The sequence below is a fragment of the Fusarium fujikuroi genome, chromosome FFUJ_chr07, assembly GCF_900079805.1.
Source record: "Fusarium fujikuroi IMI 58289 draft genome, chromosome FFUJ_chr07".
Taxonomy (NCBI): domain Eukaryota; kingdom Fungi; phylum Ascomycota; class Sordariomycetes; order Hypocreales; family Nectriaceae; genus Fusarium; species Fusarium fujikuroi.
Genome location: NC_036628.1, coordinates 1,351,605 through 1,366,102, shown reverse-complemented (window position 1 = coordinate 1,366,102; position 14,498 = coordinate 1,351,605). Strand labels below are relative to the sequence as shown.

The window sequence follows — 14,498 nt, the reverse complement described above, 5'->3', positions numbered from 1 at the left end:
AGTCAAGGAAGACACGAACAACAAAACGTCTGAGTGTCTTTGGTCATTTGATATGTACCATCGATACCGGACGGACCGTCATGCCAAACTCCCCTGCCTCACGCGGCTCGTTGATGATCGACGACGGAATGTCGCAGCGACACCCAGAAGCTGGCACTTCCTCTCACTAGCTGTAGATCTGATGACACCAAAGAACCACGATTTTGAGTGTTGGATAGAGAAGCGTTTCGGCCGTTGCGAGGATAAAGATTCGTTAACTCCGATGAGACACAAGGACACAGGATGCAAGCTGTGTCGCAAATAAACTGCGTAGTACGGTGCTAGTGTAGCATGTTCCTGCTGCCAGCCGCACAAGCTGTTCCCGAGCTGTACTGTTATTACTGTTACAGAATGGATATTACATAGATTCACAGTGGCAGTATGCCAAAGGCCCATGGTTCATACTAAATGAGCCTAGACAGATCGAATACGTAGCTCAGACCGGAGACTCTTGATCAAGACTGCAGTTCGTGATGGAAAGCGCTCCGACGTGAGAGACAGAAGAAAAAAGCAATGAAACAAGGATGACAGCACAGGCATCACAGAAGAGAATTATGGAGGTTCCTCTTCTAGATGGCTTCTGTGCCGAAAAGCGCTACTGGTACGGAGTGGTGATTGAGAGACCCTGGCGCTCCTCGGGCGATCCCCCTTTAGTAGCGTCTGCAACGACCCATCAACTAGGAAGACCCTGGTCAGGAGACAAGGAGCTTGGCAGACTAGCAGTATCATTTGACATTCAGTGGCCTATGTGGAGCAATAGTGACAATGCTCAGTGAAGATGCTTCAAACGGCTGAAACGTTGAGTAGCCGGAGTTGAGGGCGCAAAAGGAGCAACAATGCGGAGAAGATGGATACAGTAGGACACGGCAGTATTGGAGCTGGACGATAATACTAAGATAATGCCGATTGACTGCGGAAGGCGGGACAGACGCGCCTCGATGCAATGAGCCGATATCGTCTCGTGCTGAGGAGCGGAAAGACACCTAAGTTGGTGTTATTGAGGATGGTGATGATGGCGATGACGGCATGTAAAGTATCGTTTAATAGATTAGTACCATGTCAGTGCATAAGTGAGAAATGATAGCCAAGCCTGAAACTTCCACTGTAATTAACTCTGAGGGTGTTTGTTGACGATACATACCTGCCTGCAGATGCTCTGAAAACGAAAACAAATGGATCATGATGCAAGGTACCATGGATCGCGAGTGACATGGAGCCCCAGCACTTTTTACTCTTGCGTCAACTGGTAGGTATGTAAGCTGTAACAGCAGCTGTTGGCCAATCGCAACATCACATCACACGAGATACTTGAAGTAACTCCTGAACACGACCATAGACGAATATTCGCCGTTTTAAGGTCGTATTAAGCTCAGGGCACTTATAGCGCACCTCAAAGGATTTGAGAACCTGACCTGACCTGGCCTGACGTTTCGGATCAAGTTCACTGGCCTGTGATGATGGGCACTGCAGGCTGAATGAAACTCGGATCCGAGCCGAAATGATCAAGACTGCAACTCTACGGCTCTACGGCTTTATCAAGCTCAAACAACAAACATCGCGAATGGGTCCAAGTTCTGTATGAAGGGTGTTTCAACTGCAGAACAGAGCTTCATCAGTATCATGCATTTAGTCATCTCTCTCAAGCCTATACCAGCCAGCCTTATTAGCCCATCGTGCCGTGCATCGAAGCCATCGAAGAGCTGTGACAACTCCACAGTTCATAAGGATGGCCCCTATTTGTATGTGCATATGTATATGTTTCGTTGCCCGCAGATCGGTTGGTTTTCCGTACAGTACGGAGTATGTACGCATGGCCACTGAAGTTGACACCTTAAGCCAGAAACAACCATGTTCACATGTGGTGCCATTCTTTCAACACTTCAATTGCGATATATGACTGATAACTTACTATTGATATCTTCTGGAAACGAACCATGAAAAAAGAAATTTCTCGGCCGTGTCCGATTGGCTTTTCGAACCATAAAAGCATTAACATCGTCATGATTGTCGTACCTAGCTTCTGCCACTGTTCATAGTCTCCCACTGATGCCCTTCCTGATTCATTCGATTGTCCGCCTGCATTTTGGCTTTCATGATCATCCCGCCGCCGGGCAGGGCGCTATACTCCAGAAGGCCAGGTCTTGTCTGAATCGATTGGGACGAACGACAAAGCTCCACTGGCTTCCAAAGCTAATCAAGTTGTTCTGCAACCGGCCATACATATAGTAGAGAGCATAGCGATGCAACGAACGACTGGAGTAAGAGCAGGTATCTTTATTAATTTGGATAGCAACTAACTAACTAGCGGGTGCTTTTCCTTTTGCGAGAGTCAAGACATCGCTTCACTAGCTGATGAGACGGCTTTGTCAATGCCTGCCCGTTCGCTCCAACTTACAAACCATGCCATGTCATGCCCATCTCCCATGGATACCCACAACCACGCAGATGGCACCATTACTCCACCTCACCGTGGTCCTGGTCTGGCTTTGAATTGGTTCCTGGAAAAGGTTCGCTCGTTTGAGGACGGGCTTTAGCATATTGTTGAATCGGGGAACCGGTTCTTTGCAGGTGCTGGTGAATTTCTTCCTATCGCTCGCCATGCAGCACTGTCACAGCAGAATGCGATGATCATCACCATGCATTTAAGTGCATGGCTTTGGTTTGGTTCCCGTCACGAGCCAGAATAGGTGGGAGCTTTGCTGGGCAACCAATGGATCGACCAGTTACGACATGGGGACGTCCAGTAGAAGCTGGATCTCTCAAGCGATACTGAAGTGGGGGAGGCTCCGAGCTCAAGGCTGCGCTGAGGAATATACACACTGTACACTTGGATGGATGCAAGCAGTGATTTGTGTACCTATCTTTGTAAGGCCACTCCAGGAATTAGAGACTGCAGGCTTTCACTCTGGTGAGTAGCCAGCCAGGCCTGCTGGCCTTGTCAGCGACCTGGCGTGCTCTTGATGCTCTCCCTCTCCCAGAAAGTGCTCTGATGGTGATGAAATGGAGTGCATGCGGAGAGGGTCTGTCCCCTGGAGTCCGCTTTGATAACCTCCAGGATGTATTGGATGGCTACCAGGGTCCAGAGTTCCCTGACCCTCACTTCAGGTACACTTTGAGCACCGTACGATTTGCTTCGACAGCAATTGCTATCTGAATTGGAGTGAGGAGAGCTTTCCTGAGGTATATTGTTACACGAGGAATTCTAGCTTTCCCACAAAGTAAGTATCTCTGGTGATTTAGCGGCTCGTGATAATGGACAGACAGGCTGTGAAACCATCTTCCACTCACCCAATCTGTACATAACCCGGGTAATAAACGAGATCCATGGATCCTAATGCAAATGAAAGTGTCCGGGGCTAAAGCGGTAGCAGAGGACCCTGCTAACCAACTCTAGTAGGTAAGGTTTACCAGAAAGGTACCAGATAAACACTGAGGTTTTCTGCAAAACAAGCGGTACCTGACTGGGGTGGCTCATCTCATCTCATTTTCTTTTTCTCTTCTTTGGCTTCCAGTGCCAGACCAGTTCCCATCTGGCTGGCTCCAAGAGCTCAAGGCACGCCTACTTTTCTGTCTTGTATCCAATCAGCAGCCGCTGCAGTTTCATTGACGGTGTCCCCGGCCGCATCCTTTTTTCCTTCTCTCCCAATTGCGTCCATCCTCCGCCGTCTTTAATTCTGCTTCTGCTTCTGTTGTCTGTTAACTCATTCTCTCTCCTTTCTAAAACCACAGGCCCCCCCTCTGTGATTACTGCTTTGTGCCCCTTCCGGCTTCCAGTCCGTTTATTTAGGGTTTCCTCTACTGTATTTACTCTACCGGGGCTGTTCGATCCATTCTCATCTTCATTCTCACCCGCTTATCCTGTCCTGTGACATCCATCCCAATTCATCCGCATACCCGCCAGCCGCTTTTGCCTCTCCAGCTTCTTTGCCTTTTGCCCTCAAGCATCAACGTATCATCACGAGTTGAGAGGAGAGAACATTTCGCCGCCGTACCAGGTCATCACAATCCAAGTTTGTTACTATCCGGCTCAAACGATATTACAAGATCAAATCAGAAGGTTAGTTACCACATCGCAGTTCTCCACGCGATTGCGCCTGTTCATTTCTTTCGGTTCTTCACTTGATCACCACCTCAATCCCAGAACAGTATGAGGTACCACCCGACGATACACCCCCTGTTCTCCACCCCCCGGGCTACCTAAAAAGCTCCAACCTCTAGGTCTAGGGACCCCCTCACCCCCTGGCCCAGGGGAGGAGGCGCGAGAGATTCCGCCCTGGGCTGGGCCTTTTTGGCCTGTGCTGGCACGACTCGTGTGTCGTGCCCCAAATTGCAGCCTCTCTTCTCCCCCAGTCGTAGTGCACCTTAGTCCCAGTCAGTCCCGGTCCCGGTCCCCAGTTACTGCGCTACGCCAAAAGCTGCTTCTGCATCTCCTTTTCTCTTCCTTCACTCCACCTTTTTACCTTACCTCAACCTTACATCGCCTTCGCCTTCGCTTTCGTCTGCTTTTTCCATCTCATCTCTTTTCTCTTCTCTATACCTTGACAAGTCGGGATCCTTCTATCCTCGACCAGATTGTCTTTCGTCAGAGCCACGACTTGGAGCGTTGTTAATCACTAACGTCGACGGCTCTAGATTATACCCATTCACCCACCTATTTCGCGACCACGACGGCACACGTAAACACCGCGTCGTCGACGTTGTTAATCTGTTCCAGCATTTCCTATTAATCTTGCGAAGAAGAAAGAAGTAAACAGTACTACCGTCACAATGGGTTGCGGAATGAGCACAGAGGAGAAGGAGGGCAAGGCCCGGAATGAGGAGATTGAGAATCAGCTCAAGCGCGACAAGATGATGCAGCGAAACGAGATCAAGATGCTCCTGCTCGGTACGTTTGCCAATTGCTTCGGTCCCGCGCGCTTCTCAACGCAACGAGTCGCGAAGGATGTCGATCGGGCCGCTTTCTAACACGCTCACAGGTGCTGGTGAATCTGGAAAGTCAACCATCCTCAAGCAGATGAAACTCATTCATGAGGGTGGCTACTCGCGCGACGAGCGGGAATCCTTCAAGGAAATCATCTTCAGCAACACCGTTCAGTCAATGCGTGTCATCCTCGAGGCTATGGAGTCTCTCGAGCTTCCACTTGAGGACCAGCGCATGGAGTACCACGTTCAGACCATCTTCATGCAACCCGCTCAGATCGAAGGCGACGTCCTCCCACCTGAGGTTGGCAGCGCCATCGAGGCTTTGTGGAAGGATCGTGGTGTGCAAGAATGTTTTAAGCGATCTCGCGAGTACCAGCTTAACGACTCAGCCCGATAGTATGTGTATCTGAGGGAAACAACTATTTTCGTTTACTAACCTTGAACAGCTACTTCGACAACATTGCTCGCATCGCTGCTCCTGATTACATGCCTAACGACCAGGATGTCCTCCGATCTCGTGTCAAGACCACCGGTATTACTGAGACCACATTCATCATCGGCGACCTCACATACAGAATGTTCGACGTCGGTGGTCAAAGATCCGAGCGAAAGAAGTGGATTCACTGCTTCGAGAACGTCACCACCATTCTTTTCCTGGTCGCCATCTCCGAGTACGATCAGCTCCTATTTGAGGATGAGACTGTCAACCGAATGCAGGAGGCTCTCACTCTGTTCGATTCCATCTGCAACTCAAGGTGGTTCATCAAGACATCGATCATTCTATTCCTCAACAAGATCGATCGTTTCAAGGAGAAGCTGCCTGTCAGCCCCATGAAGAACTACTTCCCTGACTATGAGGGCGGTGACGACTATGCTGCGGCTTGCGATTACATCCTCAACCGTTTCGTCAGTTTGAACCAACATGAGACTAAGCAGATCTATACCCATTTCACCTGCGCAACCGATACCACTCAGATCCGCTTCGTCATGGCGGCTGTCAATGGTAAGCCAATCCGACTCGAGTGTTACCCAAACACCAGTATTCTAACAAGCTACAGATATCATTATCCAAGAGAACTTGCGTCTCTGCGGTCTTATCTAAATGATTTTTTTTTCTTGCTGTCACAAAACACGAATACCCTCGAACTTAATAACGACACTGCTTAGATGGGCCACGGGGATATGGCTCACGATTTTTTCTTGTACTCGTCACACCGGAGGAGCGAAGGCGCTAGTTAACAACTGCGTGACTCCTTGGGTCGACGACGGCTACTGACGGTCCGGCTCACCCATTACGCCAGATTTACCACTAGCTTTGGCTGTGCCCAGGTCGACCTTGGTTCCGTTTCTTTGTAAGGATTTTCCGGTTGATGGATGGGAGTTGCCTTGTATCACAAAAACGTCTTTTTAAAGGGAGAAGGATTTTAAGAATGGTGGACCACAGATGATGAAGCCGCCCAGGCCAGTGGTCATGGCCGCCCATGACGTCGGGAAGATATGATTTGCCCGTTCAAGAGCGTGACGGACGAGGCTGGAAGAAGGGTTCATTATTTGCATCTAAACAGTGCGGGCGATGGAGGATGGTGGTCATCTACTTTGTTTAATTACGAAACTCTTTCCTACCACTAACCACTACCGCCCATGCCTTGTTTCCCTCCACACGTTAGCATTGTATTGTTTACTCACTCGTCACTCGGATGCGGTGTTTTTCCGTTTAATTTCAACTATCAAGTATATTGTAAAATAATGATTTGGCGCATCTTCCGTCTGAAACAAGCACACCGCCTGTCGTCAAATTCCGCACTTTGTCTGTCTTGTTTGCTCTTTTCGCTTGGATTTTGACTCACTTTTCTTTTGGCGTATGTCTTGAAGTCAAACCCAGTGCCCGTTTTTGCCCAGAGCAGAGGATATTGACGCGCGCTACCCACGCACGTTTCTCAACGGGGACACATCCGTGGCCATCGCCCTACAGAACTATGAAGGTTTTGTCTCTGGATATGAGACAGGCGTGAGAGCAGTTGGATGTTTGCTTGTGATGGTGTCCTCAAGGCTGAGATAAACAAGGTCATGTGACTTGACTCGACCTCGTTCTCTTTCCTGAGAGGCAGAATATACACGAGAGATGGCAAGGAAGGGAATGTTTCACGAAAACTACACAAGTGGCGGCGATCTAGCTTCCACCGCTCATACCAGAAATGCATACGCAGCAAATAGCCACGTCCTATTGCGACTTACGTGTTTCATGATCTTGTCTGTTTCGGTTGTCTCAAGTTTGTCAGGAAAACTATGCTCTACTACTCCTAATAGATTATATCCGACAATCTCGGCATAAAAGTATCCCAGAGCCTTTGATTCATTCTTGCTCGAGATCGATAATGGTACAGATAGTAGTCGATCTCCGTCTAGAGCCAACCAAGACTGCCTCGCCACCAAGACTACTTGAAAGCTGCCATATACACGCTAGCCTTGCTAGCCAATCTCTGCCCTTCCTATCGGTTTGTCCTGAATACATGATCATACAAGTTGGTGAAGAAAATAGTTCGGCTGAACTGCACGGATATCGAAGAGTGGCGACATGTGTCTTGAATCGAGCCAGCCGCGCGGTACAGAAAAAAGAAAGATTCGAAAAAAGAAATGGCGGGGTGGTTATTACTCGATATGGCGTACACGCTCATAGCTACGAGCATGCTGGTTTGGTGCGCAGTTTTCTCATCCAGTGGTGACACAATGCGTATTCCAATGGTAGTCTCAAGACAGAGCGTAGCCCGAAACAAGCGGCAAACTCACTTGAGATCACACAATAAGCAAGGGGTTCCAAATTCTGGTTCAGGGGAGATCAAGGGGCACTGCGACTTGGTTAGTAGGATCCAGTGAACCGTGTGAGTGGACTCACATCACTCGACAACTCTATAGATTTGTTGCCTGGTCTTTTTATTCTTTTGTCTACTGCGTGTTGGACGCATTGCTGAGGGCCGTCATAGCATTGAGCCTTGCTCAATGGAAGCGTTGTGCGTCGGCGGTCTCACTGAGCATAGAACCACTCAGTTCTCATTTGGCGGAGTGTTTAAGAGAGTCAATGCCATAGGATGCGCTTCGACATTTCCCTGAGAAAATCCTCCCGGTGACAAGGTTTCCTGAGCAGACTGCTCCTCAGAAGAAGGCTCATAGGAAGAAGGTTCATAGGAAGAAGTATTTTGGGAAGCGCGCTCCTGGTGGGCATCGTTCTGTGAAGAAGGCTCTTGGGAGAGTGGCTCCTGGGGTTGTTCGTCCGCAGAAGAGATTTGCTGGGGACTAGCCATGCCAGAAAGCTGAGCCATGAAAGCATTTCCCTCGGAGGTGGCAAGGAAGTCATGCAGCTCCGCAAGGCGAATACCAAGCTCCTCCGCAGCCCTTTCTACATGTGCAAACTTTCGTTCTCCTTGGCTCATAGCAGCGACATTTGAGACAACATTGCCGACCATGTTGTTGGCGGGACCTGGCAAATTCTATTTGCCGGAACCGAGTCCCAATGACTGGATCATGCTCATAGCGAACTGGTTGCGCATTTGAGGTTCCACGTAGACAGACGCGGCAGCTTCTCGGTTCATGGGGAGGATGCCTTGGGGAAGCGCCAGGGGATTGAGCTGGGCGTATTGGAAAGGCTGTGTTGGCATTCCCGCGGATTGGGGGTGATACAATGGTGCCGGGGCATAGATGGAGTTTTGGTTGTTCTCTGTGAGATGTGAGCGTTGGTTCATGATATTGGTGTGGCATGAGAGCCAGCTTACCGTGAAAAGTGCATCGAGAACCACTGGCATTGAACCAGCAGTTTGTGCAGCTACCACACATCTGGCCATCATAGATGATACACTCAGACCAAGGACCGTGTCCTTTGGAGCAATTCTTGCAAGACCGGCTGACCTGGACTCCAGTGAGATGAGCCAAGAAGGCTTCGACATTGCTGCGGCGCTCCATGTTGAGAACCATGTCAGAGCGACGCTGCCGGATGGGTCGTAGGGATGTTTCGCCGGCTAGCTTTTTACCGAGAGTGCTATCAATCACTATTCTGCTGCCATAGATTTCTAGAGCGACGTCACCAGCTGTCAGCTGGGGTGTGTCTGATCCAGCTGTGTTGTTGGAAGGACCTGAGGACGTAACAACGGTGCCATGGACCTGAGGATTACGGTGAGCGAGAGTCAGGGTTCCCTCGACCTGCCCAGCTGAGTGGCGGCTGCTAGTGGTATTGATTAAGTGTCTGGACGCAAGTGTGGGAAGCTCAACATACTCGTTAGAGTTATAGCTGCTGAAGCTGCTGAATGGGGGTTGCTGGGATGAATCACTCGAGTTCTTGATAGTTTCCTGAGAAGAACCAGGCTCATGAGCAGCAGATAGAACTTTCTTCTGGCTCGACCCAGCTTGATTCGTTCGCTTGGTCTCCTTCTTTGCAGCAATGCGGTTTGAAGAACGTGTTCCAGCATTGGAGAGGGGTGTGTGTCGGTGCGTAGTGCGCGCAGCCTTCATTTTACCCATTCTGAAGGCGAAGGGCGACATGTAGATCTCGAGAGTTGCCAAAGGACCACAAGGTAGACTTCTACAGAGTCCTTGAGACCGACAACGGATGTATGGTAAAGGAAGAATATAAACCTAGGCAGTGAGTGATAGCAGGCAACTTGATATGAGTGCGAATAAATTCTTGGCAAGGTTAAAAAGAATGGGTGACAAAAAGAAGAGAGGGAGGAAGAAAAGAGAGAAGTAGACCGGGGCCAAAAGGAGCAGTGAGCTGTTGACATAGTGACCCCACTGTTTATCGCGTTTTCCACGCGCCGTGCATATCGCGCTGCAGCACAGTACGCGAGCGGGCGAGGTCACTGACCTACTATAGGTACCTAGGTAGGCATGCAGATTCATTTCCCTCACGTAAAGTTAATCATTGACGCGTACAGTTACCTCATTGGCTCTGCCCGTTGATGATTCACCTTCATTCACTTGCAAGAACGGCACAAGCTTTGGTCAACGTGCGGCTCTAGATACCTAGGTATGCAGGAGTGTCTCTGCTCAAGTTCACCAAGTTGAGGTGTTCAACCCCTATGAAATCGGTGAACTCAACTCATTGAACTTGTGAACACCCAAAATATCATACAATAACTCTCTTTCCTAAATCTCTGCCCCTTCGCCATCATTGATTAGGCATATCGATGCTCTAAACTCAGTTATATTCAATGTTGCCCAATGGCGGCTGGCTTATTCAACGGACGGACGAGTAGATGACCATTTCACTCTTCAATAGGCCGTTCATGTTATCTAGTTCTGAGACTCTATTGCCTAGCACCAGCTGCCTGTTCCCAAATTCCATCTCCCCGTCCTTCGGTAATCTCCTTCCACTGCATCGCAAACTCCATCAACCCTCCCTGGCCACCCATGCTTGCATCGACTACCTCTTTTGGTAGCTTGTGCGCTGAGTATTGTGGACTACTAAAGTTGTGTGCAGCTGGGTCATCCTTTTCTATTATCCTGAATTCGGGACTCATTTCAGGGCGATACTCAATATCGTCATCCTCCTCCTCCTCCTCCTCCTCCTCCTCACCTTCTGTGACTGTGTCTTCACCGCTGGCATCCGCACCAGCCTCATTACTTGAGGTTCCATAGAGGGGGTTCTTAACATCCATCTCAAGCAGCTCTTGCCAGCCAAAAAGGAGACTGTCTGTTCGAGGAGCCCATGGGTTAATATCCATTAACCTGACCCTTCCAAATCCATCTTTCTCAAAGGAGTTCTCTGGAATATATACATCAAAAACGAAGCTGGCGTCAGGAAATGTGAACCTCAGTTTCTCTCGGAAGAATGTCTTGATCTTACGCCACAGCTGAGGTCGAATCTGCTCCAAGAAATCATAATGATTGAGATCTCGCTGTGTGATACCAATGAGACTTCTGTGCTTGACGAAGCATCGAAATTCGAGGGCCACATGAGGAGTGAAGAATGGTCTCAGAACAAGAACGGGCGCATATGGCTTGGTCGGAGGTCTTAGAGTGCAGTCGTCGAAGGCGTGATCGAGATCGTGAGAAACAAAAGAAGATGACTTGAGGAGTAGGTAGATGTCGTTTGGAGTTGTGCACTTGAGTGTGTTTTGATGAGGCGAAATCCACTTGGCATCCTTTGGTGAAGACCAGTTCAACTTGGGCGCAACTGAGCCACCTAATTCTGCAATCTTCTCTTTAATGAGATTGTGTGTCTCCGGGAACCTCTGGTTAGGAGGGAGCCTTTCAGGTTCGTCTTCCTCATCATCTGACGAATCAGGATCCCTAACTTGGGGCTTTGCAGATGTATTGGATGATGCATGCCATTCTTCTTCAGGCTCGTCTTGATTCTCATCATCATCTGCAAGAACTATACCGTCTTCATGGAGATACTCGACGAATGAAGGTGGCAGTGGTATTATGCGAGATTTGAGACACGAACTTCGGTATTTAGGAAACCAGGAGTCGTAGGAGCAATTTTGGATATGATCTTTAGTGACTGGCGGGAAAACGAGCTCAGGCGCATCGTCTTGACTGTCAGCTGAAGCTGAAGCGGGAACGTGAGGCATCTTGGGTATGATCGAAGGTCTTGAATCAAAGGCTTGTAGTATGAGAAGTCCTCGGTATCCAATTGTCGTGTCACTTTTCTGAAGAGAACAAAAAGTGGTGGGTTATGCTGTCAATGTTCAAATGTTGACTCACTTACAAATTATCCAAATATTCCATGCCCCTCCATCATGGAGGGGCGATAGTTGCTTATCTTATCTTCCGAGAGAGGTAGGCGGTAAAGATTTAGCTGGGTGACAACGGCAGAGAAGGGTCCCTACATCACCAATAACTATCCACCTTGCCTATTGCTGTCGCATTCATCACAGATCTCGATTGTCCATAACATTATCTTCGCGCCGACTTACACCAACAGTCCTTTCAACAATTCAAATTACGACACTTTGTCTACTGTAATGTCTGACAACGTTGGTCTCAACACCCCCCGAGGTAGTGGCACCTCGGGCTACGTTCAACGCAACCTTGCTCAGATCAAGCCTCGCGACTACGGCGCTCCTTATCCCAAAGACCTCGATAGCTTGCGACACAAGCAACGGCAGCCAGACAAGGGGATCCTGGAGCATGACCGCAAGCGCGAAGTCGAAGTTAAGGTCTTTGACTTGAGGGACAAGCTTGAAGAAGAAGAGTACAACTTTGAATACATCCAATTGCAAAGCTGGCTGTGCTAACATGGTCAAGGGTTGACGAAGACGAGATCGATAGGCGATGCGACGAGCTCCGACAAAAACTCCTCGCCGAGATGAATTCTGGGAGGAGGGGCGGCCAAAGAAAGACATTTAAGCAACACCAGGTCCACGAGATGGCCGATGCCAAGATCAAGGAGAGCGAACGACTACGGAAAGCATTGAAGATCAGCGCAGACTATGAAGAGGGAGGTCATTGGAAGCGCCAAGAAGAGAGGCTGCGCAATGCTTTGGAGAAGGAAGAGGAGAAGGATGAAGGTGACGATAGGAAAAGTGAGCCAAGAGATTAGGTTGACCACCCAACTCAAGACACATCGGCCACTATATTATCGGACCTTGCGTTTTAAGGGGGAACGCAGAGCTTTCGGTATTTGGACAATTGCCAAGCATCGGGCGGTCTCATGCTTCGCCAGTAAACTGCCATTGTTATTAAAGCCCTCCGTCCATCGAAAACGCGGACGGGACGGGTAAATATGGCATCGGTTTTTGTATGGTTTTACTGTCATGTTTCTGTTCATTTTCGAGCGGCGTATGGCGTTTGGGCATTGGGACTGATCAACCCAATATGCGATATATAGGGTAGGATATTCTCCCACACCGGACACGAGGTTTTGTTCCTTCAAATAACGACTCATAAATTATCGCTAGTATGTTCCGTATTCCACTGTGTACCTACTGCAGTGGTTCTGGGTGTCTTATTATGGTCATCTTATCTTGTCTTGGCCTCCTCCCTATGAATGATAATGGAAACACGAGCATCAGCTGCGTGATCTACTCCATCAGCTAGGTGCCTTCTGGTACGGTCCTTGATCTGACACTGGCCAAATGAGGTTCAACGTCCTTAAACCTTATAGCCCACTAAACGTTTATGAACCGATTTATATTCTTGTATAGGATTTATATATTGACCCTATTCAGCAAGAGTCCAGTTGGTCGTTAGGTATGGCCTTATAGGCTGCGACGGGGCTTGGCACATGCTCATGCTACAAAGACCCGCTATAGCTTGAGCTTCCGAACCTCACACGTCACTTAAATCACCAACGACAGTACCAGAGACGGGGAAGATTCAAGAGATCGACAACCAAACAAAAAGACGACCATGGCGCGACTCTCAAATTCTACCGTACATCCAATTAATAGAAGCGCAATCGATATTGCATCAGCAGAGCTGGGAACCCTGCTGCTGCGACTACAAAAGACCGTTCTTCATACAGATAGCGACCGCGAACGACGACTACGATCGAGCGAATTCGAAAGAGCACGAGTAGCATCTGTGAGAGCGCCCGTGCCGGATTCCACATCCGTTTACACTGACTCTGAGCTGTAGAATCTCGAATATGCACGAAGCTCTTTGACGAAACTAGAACACGATGCGCTTGGAATTAAAGCGCCAGGTCGGAGGGCTGAAGTACAAAGTGATTTGAACAGGAAGAGAGAGCTTCTAGAACTGCTACTGGATAGGCTAGAAGACTTGAGACAAGTAAGAAATGGTTTATGGGACAAGGCAAAGGATCGAAGCTGACATCACGACAGGTGGCAATTGAGGAGGACGAAGATGATGAGAGTACCGACGGAGAAGATATCCTCTCAGAAATAATACCTACGCCGAGCGATAGCATGGTCGATTCCATATCAACAGGCCAACCCACGGAAAGCTCAGGGCAAGATGATGATGCCGAGTCAGAGCCCCCCAAGGCAACAACGATACCAGTGACAACAGCCACAGTACCAGCGCCAGCATCGACAACACCCCCTGACACGTCTACGACATCGCAAGAGCACAAACAACAACCCACGCAAACAACGCAGAACCTAAGATCAAGAGGTGCACCTTCATCTCCATCACCGTCTGCCCATTCAACGGCACGCGCGGCGCTTTTCGTCAATCGAAGCAAACCCTCCACTCCCCAAACATCAACAGCAACGGCTGAAGCTTTACTTGACCATCAACGAGCCGAACAGGAAGCCCTTTCAGAATCGATTCTTCAGATGGCGAGTGCTCTAAAGTCAAGCTCACAACGATTCTCAACAACTCTCGAGGCAGACAAGGACGTAGTGGCGCGTGCAGGCGAGGGAATGGATAAGACGGAACAGAGCATGGAGGCGGCGAAGGGGCGAATGGGTATGCTCAAGAGGATGACAGAAGGAAAGGGATACTTTGGGAGACTACTCCTGTATGCATATATTGCTTTGCTTGCTGTGGCATGCATACTCGTGGTCTTTGTTTTGCCAAAGTTGAGGTTCTGAAGACCGGAAACAACAGGAGACTGGCAATAACACATCGGTTTATGT

At 49.1% G+C, this 14,498-nt stretch overlaps 5 protein-coding genes; 3 read left to right on the top strand and 2 right to left on the bottom strand.

Annotated features, from left to right (window-relative positions):
- Nucleotides 1-4,806: 4,806 nt before the first annotated feature.
- On the top strand, nucleotides 4,807-6,064 carry FFUJ_08667 (probable G protein alpha chain; the record flags this gene model as incomplete). XM_023580605.1 has 4 exons in its annotated part: nucleotides 4,807-4,924; nucleotides 5,016-5,358; nucleotides 5,409-5,965; nucleotides 6,021-6,064. 4 exons carry the CDS (start codon nucleotides 4,807-4,809, stop codon nucleotides 6,062-6,064), a joined length of 1,062 nt encoding a protein of 353 aa, XP_023433354.1.
- Nucleotides 6,065-8,003: 1,939 nt separating this feature from the next.
- On the bottom strand, nucleotides 8,004-9,492 carry FFUJ_08668 (uncharacterized protein; the record flags this gene model as incomplete). XM_023580604.1 has 3 exons in its annotated part: nucleotides 8,004-8,437; nucleotides 8,462-8,674; nucleotides 8,730-9,492. The coding sequence occupies 3 exons, from the start codon at nucleotides 9,490-9,492 to the stop codon at nucleotides 8,004-8,006; spliced, it is 1,410 nt and encodes a 469-aa protein (XP_023433353.1).
- A 764-nt stretch (nucleotides 9,493-10,256) lies between these two features.
- FFUJ_08669 (related to cell cycle progression protein) lies at nucleotides 10,257-11,525 on the bottom strand (the record flags this gene model as incomplete). The annotated part of the gene is made up of 1 exon (XM_023580603.1): nucleotides 10,257-11,525. One exon carries the CDS (start codon nucleotides 11,523-11,525, stop codon nucleotides 10,257-10,259), a length of 1,269 nt encoding a protein of 422 aa, XP_023433352.1.
- Nucleotides 11,526-11,918: 393 nt separating this feature from the next.
- On the top strand, nucleotides 11,919-12,496 carry FFUJ_08670 (probable Pre-mRNA-splicing factor CWC21; the record flags this gene model as incomplete). XM_023580602.1 has 2 exons in its annotated part: nucleotides 11,919-12,148; nucleotides 12,202-12,496. 2 exons carry the CDS (start codon nucleotides 11,919-11,921, stop codon nucleotides 12,494-12,496), a joined length of 525 nt encoding a protein of 174 aa, XP_023433351.1.
- An 809-nt stretch (nucleotides 12,497-13,305) lies between these two features.
- Nucleotides 13,306-14,453, top strand: FFUJ_08671 (uncharacterized protein; the record flags this gene model as incomplete). XM_023580601.1 has 3 exons in its annotated part: nucleotides 13,306-13,479; nucleotides 13,534-13,686; nucleotides 13,740-14,453. The coding sequence occupies 3 exons, from the start codon at nucleotides 13,306-13,308 to the stop codon at nucleotides 14,451-14,453; spliced, it is 1,041 nt and encodes a 346-aa protein (XP_023433350.1).
- Between the last annotated feature and the right edge of the window lie 45 nt (nucleotides 14,454-14,498).